Source organism: Canis lupus, chromosome 10, assembly GCF_011100685.1.
Source record: "Canis lupus familiaris isolate Mischka breed German Shepherd chromosome 10, alternate assembly UU_Cfam_GSD_1.0, whole genome shotgun sequence".
NCBI lineage: Eukaryota > Metazoa > Chordata > Mammalia > Carnivora > Canidae > Canis > Canis lupus.
Genome location: NC_049231.1, coordinates 25,345,371 through 25,360,290, shown reverse-complemented (window position 1 = coordinate 25,360,290; position 14,920 = coordinate 25,345,371). Strand labels below are relative to the sequence as shown.

The 14,920-nt window shown below is 36.4% G+C and overlaps 1 protein-coding gene across 1 annotated transcript in view; it reads right to left on the bottom strand.

Annotated features, from left to right (window-relative positions):
- ST13 (ST13 Hsp70 interacting protein) overlaps positions 1-14,920 on the bottom strand; it is a 31,726-nt gene that overhangs the window by 9,670 nt on the left and 7,136 nt on the right. The window contains exons 3-7 of the mRNA NM_001252418.1: positions 13,608-13,683; positions 11,406-11,476; positions 7,294-7,360; positions 468-552; positions 220-330 (exon numbers count right to left, since the gene is read on the bottom strand). Coding sequence (NP_001239347.1) covers positions 220-330; positions 468-552; positions 7,294-7,360; positions 11,406-11,476; positions 13,608-13,683 — 410 coding nt within the window. The remainder of the gene's footprint in view (positions 1-219; positions 331-467; positions 553-7,293; positions 7,361-11,405; positions 11,477-13,607; positions 13,684-14,920) is intronic.

Below are 14,920 nucleotides of genomic sequence, written 5' to 3'. Positions count from 1 at the left end.
TAAATTTGGCTGTAACAGTCAAAAGCTATTAAACAGTAGTTTTCTTTGAAGAAATAAAAAGAATTTTTACTTTGTTTTTTATTCTCTCTCAATTCTTCATATTGAGCACATCTCACTTTGAAATTAAATCCTTAGGCAATTTCACTTTTTTCCAAAGCATATTAAACAATGAAATTTAAATTTTAGAAGTTCTCAAAATAATGAAACTCCATTGTTTACCTGTGTGCTTTCCCTCGCCACTTGTAAGGCTGCGCTGAATCAGGATTTATTTCGATAGCTCTGTCACAGTCTCGAATGGCAGCATTTGGCTTCTGTAATTTGATGAAGACACTAAAAAAATAAGTGTGATATTAAAAAGTATTCATTTCAAACAATAACGCCTTTGGGAACTCCACAAGAACATTCTATTTAAATAAATGAGCAAAAACTCTTCACTAGAGGGATGTTTTTTTGTTTATAGTTCTCACCTGGCTCTCTTGGCATACAAAATGGCTAAGCGAGGATTTAGTTTGATGGCATCTGTGAACAAGTCAATGGCTTTCTGTAGTTCACCTACAGTAAAACAAGTTGAGGAAAAAAATTAAGATAAATTACTGATCCCTTAATCTTTCACATTCTTCAAAACAAACCTATGGGGCACATGGGTGGCTCAGTGGTTGAGTGTCTGCCTTTGGCTCAGGGCGTGATCCTGGAGTCCTGGGATCGAGTCCCACATCAGGCTCCCCGCAAGGATCCTGCTTATCCCTCTGCTATGTATGTCTCTGCCTCTCTGTCTCTCATGAATAAATGTAAAATTTTTTTAAAAAACAAAAAAACCAACCACTAATTTCTAAGTTAACATACAAAAACAGCACGGCTCCTCAGGGATGCCTGGTTGGCTCAGTTAAACATCCAGCTCTTGATTTCAAATCAGGCCATGCATCTGACTCCCCACTCAGCATGGAATTTGGGATTCTCTCTTCCTCTGCCCCTCCCTATACACACTCTCTAAATAAAGACAATCTTAAAAAATAACAATAAAACCAAAAATGGCTCTTCAAAGCAAGCCTTACCATACGTATATGGTAAATCACTCAAAACAGAGACATTTTTTTTTTTTTTAAGATTTTGTTTGAGAGAGACAGAGCATGCAAGCTAGTGTGAGCTCAGGGGAGGGGGTGAAGTAGATCCCAGGACCCTGGGACCCTTAGCTGAAGGTAGCTACCTGACAGAGCTACCCAGATGCCCATACAGATAATTTTTGAATATATAACCCCATAATAGTAGAATACTGCATTCTTAGTAGGATTTATGACCTTGTTTTTAAAAGAAAAAATAAAAGGATAAAATTATTTTTTTAAAGATTTATTTTTATTTATTCACAAGAGGCACACACACAGAGAGAGGCAGAGACACAGGCAGAGGGAGAAGCAGGCTCCATGCAGGGAGCCCAACATAGGACTCGATCCCGGGACTCCAGGATCACGCCCTGGGCTGAAGGCGGTGCTAAACCGCTAAAGCACCTGGGCTGCCCGAAAGGATAAAATTAAACCCATAAAGGAAAAAGTACTCATACTAAATTTACAGGGCTGGTTAAAAAAAAAAAAAAAAATACAATTTGAATTCACAGGGATGATCTAAAAATTTAAGAAACCTAGAATTCATGAAAAACACATAATCCACATTTTAAATTCATTTATTGTATCTTATTCTCACAGTTAGCCGCTTCATGTATTTTTGCCTTCAGTGAAGTCATTCAACAAATAAAACATACGAGTAGAATATTTCTTTGCATGAAGTCTAACTCGACATAGGAAACACGGGGAGATAAAACAAACACAGAATTTTTAAATAAATGTCACAATTCACTTTGGAAAATACATTTACCCAGCTAGTCCATCTGTAAAGGACCTTAACAGAACTCATAAAACAGAGAAGAATGCTGAGGTTTATTAGGTACTACTACAGATGCCTATTACACTTGGATGCCTAATAAGCAATTCACACCTACCATGTTCAAAACTGAACTCTTAATTCCAACTCCATCTATAAAATCTATTTCTCATTCTTTTATGATCAACTAAATAAATAGCTCCTCCACTGAATCTAGTTTAGAGATCAGCAAACTTTCTGGAAAGGGCCACATAAGAATTATTTTAGGCTTTGCAGACCATAACAATCCTAACTATTCAACTCTACTGCTGAGTGGGGAAGCAGCCATACACAACACAAACAATGGGTATAGCTATTTTGTTACATTTTTACAAAAACAGAAGGATATAGTTTGGCTAATTCCTGATCTACCTCAAAGCCCAAATCTTGGGAGTTATTTTCAATGCCCCAATGTAAAACCTAAATCCTTTTATCTTTACTTTCAAAATATACCTAGAATCTAAACACTCCTGGGTGGCTCAGTTGTTTAAGCATCTGACTCCTGATTTCAGCTCAAGTCATGATCTTAGGGTTGTGAGGTTTGAGCCCCATGGTGTGTCTGGCCCGCACTCAGCAGAGTCTGCTTGAGGTTCTCTCCCTTTAACTCCTGTCCCTTGTGCCCCTCTCCTGAAATACATTAAAAAAAAAAAAAAATCTAACCATCTAACCATGCCCTATAATCTTACCACCCTAGTCCTGAGGTTTCTGCACTGCAACCAAAGGGCCACAGGAGAGTTAGCACTGCATGAACTACTCACTTGATATAGTTCACAGTTTAAATATTGCACCACTACATTCGTTTTGATGGTATCCTTGAAAAATTGTTTTTACTTATTGTTATGATGGGAAAAATAAAAGCAAGAACTGTAGAAAAACAGATGTGTAACAGGAAATAAAGGTGGCAGTGTCCAATATGATGCCAAGATTTGAGAAGCTGTTTAGTGCCCAACACATATGTCTTATTAGAAAATATATATGGTTAAGGATAAGATTAAATACATATTTTTCAATTTGTGTATATTATCTTCCAATCACTAACTTGTTATAACACAGACACTAAATTGGACCTAACTAAATTATCAATGAAAGTCTTATGTTTTTCTTTTGGCTTAAAAGCTCAAAAAAAGTCAAGACAGGGTAGGCCCGGGTGGCTCAGTGGTTTAGTGCCGCCTTCAGTCCAGGGTGTGATCCTGGAGACCCGGGATTGAGTCCCAAGTCAGGCTCCTTGCATGGAGCCTGCTTCTCCCTCTGCCTGTGTCTGTGCCCCTCTCTCGCTGTGTCTCTCATGAATAAATAAAAAAATCTTAAAAAAAAAAAAAAAAAAAAAGTCAGGACAGTAAAAGCATTATGAACAGAGAAGTCTGGGAACCTTTGCCTTAATATCCAGGTTATCATCATTAACCACGTGGACTCAATTTCTTGCATTCTCTCTGTGGGATTGTGAAAATGCACCTTCAGTTTCCTAGGGGGAGCCTAACTGATTGAGAACCCCATCTTCTGTGCTCAAGGCTACACTTGATAAGCTACTTCCAGATAATGACAAGAACAGCAAGAATACTAAAACTGGTCCATTATTGTGAGATGTGTTAACTCCTCTAGTGGGCAGCTTTGGCTTGCCCTGACTTTTTTAGAAATATACCAACAACTGAAGACTTCTATACAACCTTCCTTCCATCTCTCCTACACGGGGGTAAACACCTACATGACTGTCTAACTGACTTCCAGACTCCTCCAGCTCTCCCTGCTCCCCTCTCAGTTATTTTCTTAGTATTATCTCTGGCCCATCAATTCATGTTTACCTTGTTCTCCTGTAATGAACATAACCCTTATTTGCCCTTAGAAGCTGATCAAAAGTAAATTCATCTCAGGAAGAAGTTCTCCTACTCAAGAACCACCTCCCCTCCCCCCCAAAAACACCTCAATGGCCTCCTTCATACTTATGGATAAAATTTTAAGTCTTAGTATGATCTACAAAGCTTTTTAGTGATCTAGCCTCTTCACTACCTTCCCACCACCACTCCCACTCCAATGTGTTTCCATGACCTCAACTCTACCATTCTTACCCCCTTATACTCCCCACACTCCAGGCAAGCCCTTTCTGCTGTTACAGGATTATGTAATAACCCCTTAGGCTCTCCCAATTAGCCTTTGTACTTTCTTCCCTCTGCCTCAAAGGCTCTCCCTCACATGGCTTGCTCACTTTCACTTCATCCTATGTTTTTCTGATCACCCTTTACCAAATATAGCCTCCACTACTGACTATTCTTCTACTCATCTCTATTTTATTTCATTGCACTTATTACCACCTAACATTAAATTATAAATTTGCTTTTCTTCCCCAGTAATAATATATGGGACGTCCATGAGATAAAGAACTTGGTCTGTTTTTGTCACTGTATATCCAGCATCTAAAACACTGCCTAGGGGTACCTGGGGGAAGGGGGGAAGGCTCCATCAGTTAAGTGTCTGCCTCTGGCTCAGGTCATGATCCCAGGGGCCCTGAGCATTAAGGCTCCCTGCTCAGTGGGGAGTCAGCTTTCTTCCTCACCCTCTGCCTCTTCCCCCACTCCTGCATGCACATACTCTCTCTCTCCAATAAATAAGAATCTTTTTAAATTTTTAAAAAATAAAACATTGCCTAAAACATGTAAGGTTTTTTTTTTTTTTTAATTTATTTATTCATGAGAGAGATAGAGAGGCAGAGACGCAGGCAGATGGTGAAGCAGGCTCCACACAGGGAGCCCGACGTGGGACTCGATCCTGGGTCTCCAGGGCTGAAAAGAGGTGCTAAACCGCTGAGCCACCTGAGCTGCCCTAGAACATGTAAGTCTTAAAAATATATACTACACTGAAAAAGCATAATGTTGCTACTAACATGACAGCTAGAAAGACTTACTAAGGTCTTGAATTACAAATATCGACACTTTAGTAACACCAGTACCTTAATAATAAGAATGGTGCCAGATACTATTCTACATACATTACACACATTTATTCACTTACTCCTCATAACTCAATATAGTAGGTAGGTACCATTATCCTTACCTTACAAAGGAGGAAACGGGTGTCTGGGTGGCTCAGTGGGATAAGGGTCCAACTCAGTTTTAGCTCAGCTCATGATAAAGCGTGATAAAGCTCCACATTCAGTGAGGAGTTTGCTTGAGATTCTCTTTCTCCCTCTCTCCCTGTATCCCTCCCCCCTGCTCAAAGGCACACAAGCTCTCTCTCTCAAATAATATAAAACCTTAAAAAAATTGTTTAAAAAGAAAAAAGAGGAAACAAGAAGCAGAGACAGAGTGAGTTCTCTAAGTTTACCTAGCTGGTACATATCAGAACTTGGGATTCAAATGCAGGCACTTTGCCTATTTAATTTTATTTCTGCCTAACTCCAGGTAGGGCCTGAATCTACAATCCCTGGCTTAGAATACTAATGTTTTATCCCATTAGAATATACTATAAATTGTACTAATTCTAAAATAATTTTTTTCAATTTATTTATTATTTGTTCCTGAGAGAGACAGAGAGGCAGAGAGAGAAGCAGGCTCCATGTAGGGAGCCCGATGTGGGACTCGATCCAAGGATTCCAGGATCATGCCCTGGGCCGAAGGGAGGCGCTCAACCGCTGAGCCACCCAGGCATGCCTAATTCTAAAATTAAAACTTAACCTAGGGGTGCAGTTGGTTAAGTGTTTAACTCCTGGTTTTGGCTCAGGTCATGATCTCAGGGTCCTGGGATCAAGCCACTTGTCAGGCTCCATGCTCAGCATGGAATTCACTTGAGATCGTCTGTCCCTCCTGCTCGTGCTCTCTCTCTCTCTCTCTCAAATAAGTTAATAAATCTTTAACAAAATAGAATAAAATTAGAACTAAGTTAAATTTATACATGAACATGGCTTAGAAACGTGGAAAAACAAGAACATGACTCTTTGGGTGGTGGTAACAGCTTCATTTTCATTAAAAAATTGCTAGGTAATAAATAAAATGAATTTAAAAAATACAAGACAATATGCCAAAATAAATGACAAAAATAATGAGTTGAAAAAAAAATAATGAGTTGACACTATGGCACAGTAAGATCCTGCACAAGTCAAAACCCATCTGGGCCCTCACATTAACCTGTGAAATGGGAGCAGTACAAGGTATTAATGAAACAGTGCACGTTAAAACATAATAAAACTGTCAGGTAAGTAGGCACAAAATAAATGTTGGATGAATAGAAATCTTAAGTAGTAGCAAAATTAAAAGATTAGTGTGGAAAAGGAATGGTCAGGAAGAGAAGTAACTGGGATCAATTGATGGGTATGAATTAAAAGCTGAAACAGGCAAAGAAGAGCTTTAGAAAGAAGCAGCAGAGCACAAGTGTAGGAAAATTCTAGGACAGTAAGGTCTGGCTGTAATGGAAGGTTAATATTCAAAAAGAAGAGAACAAGGTTGGGAAGGCAATATATGGAACCTGACTCTAGCAGGTCTAATGCTATGATGAAGATCCTCAAAAAGTATGCAAAAAGCTAGTCAGAGATTACAAGCAAGGGAATGTGTAAAAATAAAAAGTGGTTCTAAGAATAATCTAGAGACAGTGAATAGAAAGCAATAAACAAACATTTCAGGAAGGCAAACTATTAAAGCTAACGCAATGGCATAAATATGTGATAATGACCTAAACTCAGGAGGTGGTAAGATTACAAAAAAAGAAAGTGAATGTGATTTGCCAAGTTGGAATAGCAATCAAATACTGAACTTCTAAAACTTTAGTCATATTCTAAGTCTACGGATAAAGTCTGAATGCACATCAGCATTAGACATCAGTTCTCCCACAATGGTACAGTGACATGCCACCACAAAGCTATGAAGGAGTCTGCATAGTATGCAAGCTAAGAAATGATTTGTTCTTACAAACTGTAACTGATTAAACGTTATGCTTACTAATACCAGCATTCTCCCATTCTGAAAGGAGTTTTTGAAGAGAATCTCACACACACAGATTAGAACAAGAACGTTATGCCAACAGAGATCATTTGTCAAGGGTGTTTGCTATGGAAAAAGTTCAGAGCCACTGTTCTAATAATATTACTTTTATGGAAACATGTTCAACTTTTTAAAGCCTCTTCTTCTCAGTGGACAAACACCAGAATTAGTCAGGAAAGGAGTCTCAGTTACATCAGGATGCATCTGTCCCCTGAGGTAGGGTAAATGATACCTGAATGATTTCAACCTTTTTGTCAAGGGGTGCATAGAGAACAGGAGGCTTTCTTTTCCAGTCTAAGATACTGAATAAATTTAAGTTCCTTTCCACCTTCCCACTATTTAACGGTTGCTGCAGGGAAAAAGAGAATATTCAGACTATCATAGAAATATAGCAAAGAGGAAAAAAAAAATCACTCACCATCATTTAGGGCATCAATGGCAGCCACTTTTTTATCATTTGCCTGATCCATCATTTCCTCGGTTATCTAGGGGGAAATTGTAGGTCAACTTAGAAGTAACAGAGAAAGCAAAGAGAAGAAAGGAGCTTGGGCTTTTTTAGGGATGGGGTAGACACAACCCCCATTTTCATTCATTTTTCTCTAGTCTCCAGGGAGCAAGAGGATAACTATGGTGTAAGCTTAGTAAGAAATTACATAGGATGAGCTTTAATCTTTCATAATAAGCAAAAAAATTTCACTCCCTACCCTTTACTGTAGACATGACCTTTGCTTCCCTCCATCCCAACCAACCTAAGCAGGATTTTCTTGCCTTATTCCACCACTTCCTTTCTAGTTAAACACAAATACTGCAACTCAATCTCCTTGTAAACATGTAACCAAAACTACTAAAACTACTTCCTATTAGACTTGAATTTTAAGTGAAATGTCTCATTCTTTTGTTCCAACAAACCTCTACTGAGTACCTATAACTGTACAGAACACTGTACAAGATGCTGACGATACAAAGACCATTAGTAACAAAAACTTTTAAGAAACATCCCATCTAAATTGAAGTTAAGCAGTTTCTTAAAAGGCAAAAAGATCTATTCTATCATCAACCACTCTGTAAAATATTACTGGTCCTGGCTAATTCATTAAGAAAATGATCTGACAGGTGTAAGAATTGGAAGGAAACACAAAGCTGTCTTCAAGTTTACCTATAAAACCCAATAGAACTGACAGGTTATTAAATATACTAAAAAAATTTTTTCAATAAAGTCCTCAGAAACAACATAAAAAAACCAAGAGTTCTCCACATCAGCAAAAATCAGTTACAAAATAGGACAGAACAAGATACCATTCTAAGAACATGTAAGACTTTCAAAGGGGGGGAGGAGTAAAATTCTATTAAAGAACACAAGATGTATATACTCTGTTCATGGAAAAGACTTTTTTTTAATACTTCATCCTAACCAAGTTACTCAATAAATTTGAAGTAATTCCAACAAAAATTTCTATTAAGTTTAAAACTCGTTTTAAAAGAAAAAAAAAAAAAAACACACTTTACCAGATAGTAAGACAATCTACAAAGGCAAATTAAAAAAAATGTTAAAAAGGACAACTTCAGTTTGTCAATAATATGGTACACATGATGCCCTAAGCAAGTGTAAAGCCATCTTTCACTTAATGTAGAAATCCTCAAAGAACAAGATTAAATGAAGACTTGAAGTCTGATACGGGAGCCAAGTGCTCCATCTGCTTTCACCCTTCCAGCAGGTGTCAAACTTGGTGACCACACAATTCTATTTTCAAATGTAATGCAGGACACACAAAATCTAGATTCAAGTGAAGAGAATGCATGTTATCTAATCACTCTCCAATAAATCTGGAATCCCAAATGCCTATACCAATAAGCATAATAGCAAACCAAAAATAAACCTGTCCCAAAGAAAGGTACAGCCCAGTAGCAAGAAGAAAAAAAATTCCCCTATAAACTCATAATGATAAGCCAGGCTTTCTTTCTTTTTTTTTTTTTTTTAAGATTTTATTTTATTTTTTTAATTTATTTATGATAGTCACAGAGAGAGAGAGAGAGGCAGAGACACAGGCAGAGGGAGAAGCAGGCTCCATGCACCGGGAGCCCGACGTGGGATTCGATCCCGGGTCTCCAGGATCGCGCCCCTGGGCCAAAGGCAGGCGCCAAACCGCTGCGCCACCCAGGGATCCCAAGCCAGGCTTTCAAACGGAATTCCCATTACTCGTATAGTCATACAAACAACAACAAAAAACCATGCTGAGAATTTATAAGTGGTCCTTGACTTGGTAGCTCCAATTCACAATCCTGCTGGAAGCAAACACTTTCCTCTTTGGAGGAATACTCGTACCCAGGCCTCAAAAACTTTTCCAGGTGAAATGTCAAAGAACTCATCAAAATTCCAACACACATATGTGCGTCATCAAAATACACACACATGTGTACACACACCATCCACAAGTAAACAAAGAACCTCCTCAATGAGCAAGAGTCAGGAAAAATAAGAGTATCACCAGGAAGAGTTGACAAAGATTTCAATGTGTTTAAGAGAATAAAGACAAGTTCTGAAAATGCGCAAGAAGGGACTCATAAAGAACCAGTATACTTTAAAATGAATCCAAGCAAGACCTAAAAATGGAAAACCTAAGCATTCAAATTCAAACATCAACAGACCACTGACTGAATGCATACATAATCCAGCAGTTATAAGGAAATGGAATTAAATAGTGAAAAAGTCCCTACATAGAACTCCAGAATGACAGTAGAGAGAATGGGAAGTGGCAGTAATTAAAAGATACCAGATGAAAATGTTCCAAATGTTCCAGAATTAAAGAAAGTTAACCCTGGAATTTAAAATGCTCAATAAATCCCAGGTAGCACATATACAATGTTATAAACCTAGACATATCAAAGTGACAGGGCATCAATAGAATACATAGTTTTTAAAAATTCCTTTCACAAACAGTGACAAAAGTACCTATATGTATTCTTGAAGATGCACATGATCTCTATGGAGAAAACACTAATAAATTATTTACAAACAGGAGAAAAGGCCTGAAAATTGGAACACATTCATGGGTAATCACAATAGTGAGCTGTATCTTCTCCCTAACTTGATTTTAGATTTAATGCAATTCTGGGGCGGGGAGTGAGATTGATATTCTAAAATTTATATGGAAAAAGGTCAACAAAATAGCCAAAATAATCCTAAATTGTTGGAGGTCCCCCTATCAGATAACAAGACTTAACATACAGCCAAATAAGATAATGTGTCATTAGCACATGAATAAAGACAAGGAGAACAGAACACCAGAATTGGCTCACACACACATGGAAACAGTGTATTTTGGAATTGGTGAGGAAAGGAATTCTTTAATAGTACTGACACATATATTAAAGGTGAAAGGCTAACATATATAATTTCAGAAGCAAAAATGATTATTAGCAATTATAACCTTGAGGTAACAAAGCATAATATATAAAAATTATTTAACTGTACTAAAAAACTGTTTATTAAGATGACATAAAGCAAAGACAAGCCATAAACTAGCAAAAAATATGTGAAGCACATATAGATGACAAATTGTTAGTCTCTAGAATATAAAATGAACTATAAATCAGAAAAAGACAACCCAGAAGAAAAATGGGGAAAGTCACAACAGGACTTCACAAATACCCGTGAATGATCAATAAACATTAAAATATGCTCAACTTCATTAGAAATTAGAAAAACACAACTTAAAGGCCACGAGGACATACTATTTCACACAGTAAGACTGGCAAAGATGAAATCTGATAGTACCAAATGTCAGTGAGGACATGGACTAAACCACTATTACACTATTTCAGTATTATTCACTGAAGCCTTTTTTCATTATCAACCCCCAAAGAGCCATCTGAGACATTTTTTAATACTCCCTCACTCCATTTTAACACCACACAGATACACTGCATGTATGTTATGACCCTTTAGGAGATCCTTAACCACTGTAATATCTAAGTTTTCTGCAAACCCCTCCCAAGAACCAATTTTCACTACCTTGAGGGTAATACTATACCCATTGTGACAAAACCATTTTTTTGGAAAAACAATTTGGTCTTAAGACACCCCATTAATAAGCAATTCTATTTCTAAATGTAAGTGTTAGGTGAATTCTGTAGTCTAAAGAGTAGTCAAAATAGATGCAAACTGAAAAAACAGGTAAACAATGTAACAAAGATTTCAGAGATGGTTCCAGAGAATATGATTAAAAATAATGGGAGGGGAGTTCCTGGCTGGCTCAGTCAGTGGAGCATGTGACTCTTGATCTTGGGATCATAAGTTCGAGTCCCATGTTGGGTATACTGCTTAAAAATAAAATCTTTAAAATAAAATAAATAAAAATGGAGGGCAACTTTCACAACTTTTAGTTTATTACTAAAATGCTTTCCTAAATACCTTAAGTCAGAGAAGGATTTAATATGTGTTTTTCCTGGCAGAATTATGTCATAAATCACTGCAATAGGTAGGACCTTCACATTCCTTACAACAAGCAGAAAATAAGCCATTGAACTTACCTCTACATTTTCATCTCCCATTTCTTGAGGAGCATCAGTATCTGGTTCAATTACACCTTCATTGTCAATTTCTGCCAAAGTTAAGAAAATGGTAAGACCTGTGCTGTCCAATACAGCATCCACTAGCCACATGAGACCATCAAAATCTAATGAACTATGGTTATTCCAACTGGTAAGTGAGGTATTTTACTCTGTTATTTAAACAGATGCAACTATAAAATATTTCCCTATTAAATGCTACTTTATTGTTTAGTTGAGATTACATTTCACTTTAACTGTCGCATCATTGGCATTTATCACTGTCTTGTAGTGAGAATGTTGGCAAGGGCATTGTTTCTAGTCTTACACAGCCACACCAATTTAGTTCAACAAATGATTTGGTTCAAATATTTTATTCTACACAACAATGTAATGTTTTAAAAAATATTTTATGCAGATAGTACAAATTATAGTGATGATATAAATCATAATGAAATATTTTAGAAATAAATTTTAATTTAAAAATAAAGGCACAATGCTGATGCAGCATCAAACCCAAAAGCTAGCACTATAACCAAAACCACAAAAGAAACTTTTAGAAAGAGATGTCATAAATTTCATGATGGACAACTACAATTACTACAGCAAAGCAAAACAAAATAATTTCAATATAAAAACACTTTTCGGGCAACCCCGGTGGTTCAGCGATTTAATGCCGCCTTCAGCCCAGGGCCTGATCCTGGGGACCTCGGATCGAGTACCAGGTCGGGCTCCCTGCGTGGAGCCTGCTTCTCTCTCTGCCTGTGCCCCCCACCCTGTCTCTCGTGATTAAATAAATAAAAAAATCTTAAAAAAAAAAAAAAAACTTTTCACAATAACATGATATTGGAACATTTTTAGCAGAGTGAATTTAACGCTTCCTGCTGTCAAAATTTTAAGAATGTAACTGAGGGGTGCCTGGTTGCCTCAATCAGAAGAGTATGTGACTCTTGATCTCAGAGTTATGAGTTCAAGCCCCACTCTGGGTGTAGAGATTAAATAAATAAACTTAAAAAAAAAAAAAACAAAAAAGAATGAAACTGAAATTAGCTGCCTGAAATCCGAATTTCTATCAAACAAAAAAATTTTAGTCAATTTTTAACAGGAACTACTTTGTAACTTAGTCTAACAATAAAAATTCATTCACAAAATGAATTCATTCATACACAAAAAATGCTTTTGGATGAAGAGTTGGTAAGATATTATCACAGTTCTAGAAATTGTTGGAAAATTACAATATTCAAAAAGATATTTTACAAAAAGTGAAAGATTAAACCCCCAAAGAAGCTCTAACAGTAGCGAAGATCAACTGATATAAAATTTTAAAAATTCCAAGTACTTTTCTTTAGCTTTTAGACAGAGTATTAATTAAGGGATTGCCCAATTAATAACTGGAATATATATTTGTAGTCTCAAAGGACTTCTAAATTTAAGCAAAGATTTTTGTCAGTTTGCAGCCTAAAAAAAACTCGCCAGACAAGGGACACCTGGGTGGCTCAGCGGTTGAGTGTGTGCCTTTGGCTCAGGGCCTGATCCCAGGGTTCCAGTCGAGTTCTGCATCAGGCTCCTTGCATGGAGCCTGCTTCTCTTCCCTCTGTGTCTCTGCCTCTCTCATGAATAAAAAAAAAGTCTTAAAAATAAAAAACTATCAGACAAAAAATAACCCAACTCCTGGCATATCATTTCTTCTAAAATCAACAAGATTTATCAATGTGGATGCAAGTAGTAAAAGGAAAATAATTTTCTGGTATTTGATTCAGTTACTGGAAAACTTTTACATGTATTAGAACTTGGATATGTAACCCAACCACAAATTTCATTAACTCTGAATACAGATATTCAGTTATTCACATATTTTCAACAAAAATATAACATCTAACATCTGCACTGAAATTGCTGTAAGTACACAATACACTCTGGATTTTGAAAACAGTATGAAAAAACTTTTCCATATTGAATACATGTTGAAATATTAATATTTCAGATATGTTGTTAGTTTAGATACATGGAGTTAATTTCATGTTTAATTTTTATTTTTTAAATGTAGCCACTAGAAAATTTTGCTTCATATGTAGCTCAGCTATATTACATTTCCATTAGCCCCGATTTAGTCAATTTAGTAAAAATTGGCACAGGATTTTATCACGAGATTATCAAGTAACAAACTAACTACGATCTCCTCACCTAGATCACTTTCCTCACTTGATGGTTCGTCTGTCTTTATGTTTTCCTCCGCCTTCTTACTATCTGTTTTTTCTTCCTAGCAAAGGGAAGGCAAACAATGCGTTCAATATTTAATAACATACCCAGTATGTATACTAATTTATAAAAACTTACGTAAAAGCTGTTCACATACATTATATTGCAGATGTTAATGTGCCCTTTCTTTCCCTGTTTCGGTGAATTTGTCTTAGTTTTGTTATCATTTCTTTTTAAATTAAGAATAGGTTCAATGCCTCCTCCATACCTTTTAAACAAGTTTTAGAATTTAAAAAATGCTGAACTTTAGGAAGCTAATAACCCATACTGATGTTGCACCCTCCAAAAGGCACTGTGGTCCACAATTTCCGATCATCAACCCATGATTATTTCTGCAAAATAAAGTCTGAGCATTCATAAGTGGAATGAATGTTGAGATTATGCTTTACTGCCAAGCAAATATACTAAAAATCTTTACATTTTCATGGGTTTTTGAGTTTGGAATTTCAAATAAGAATAATGAAACTATACAGAAAGAATGAGAAATCAAAGAATTTCAAGGTATACATGATGAAAACCAAATTTCCTTCCCATCCCAGAAGTAACTAGTGTGTTTTCTGGTGTATCCCATTATATATTCCCAACACATAAGACAACTCTGCATTTCCATCTATTTAACAATGCTGTGTATCATACAGAATATATCAAATCAACGTACCCCCATCTATTCATTCAACTCTAGTAGTATAAATTATGTATAACCATTTACTTAGGATGCTACTCTTTATAATCCCGAAATACTAAAATCAAAACCCTACCCTATGACAAAATATATGTTGAGACCCTATCACATGCAAGCTATCAGATGCTTTGGCATATAATTCCAAATCAGAATGTTTTATTACAAAAATATTTTAGCAGAGATACAGATTGAGTATAATTCTGTCTTCATACATGTTTACAAAATGGCAAAATATGCTATGTAGGTAGCCTTTCAAAAGTATCCTATCAGGAACTAGTAAATTCTGACAAATGATGCCTCTTAAAAAAAAGAATAACTACTTTGGGGCTTTTGCTTAACTTCCCTCACTTCACTTGTTCAAAGATAGAACTTCTGATTTCATATCCAGATGGATAAACCTTGTTTAGGGTTCTAAACAATAAAACATTAAATTCTCTTATCAATTTAAGACCGCTAATTAGAAAACTTGGGGAGGGGCACCTGAGAAGCTCAGTCTGACTCTTGATTTCAACTCAGGTCATAATATCAGGGTCATGAGATTGAGCTCTGTGTTAGG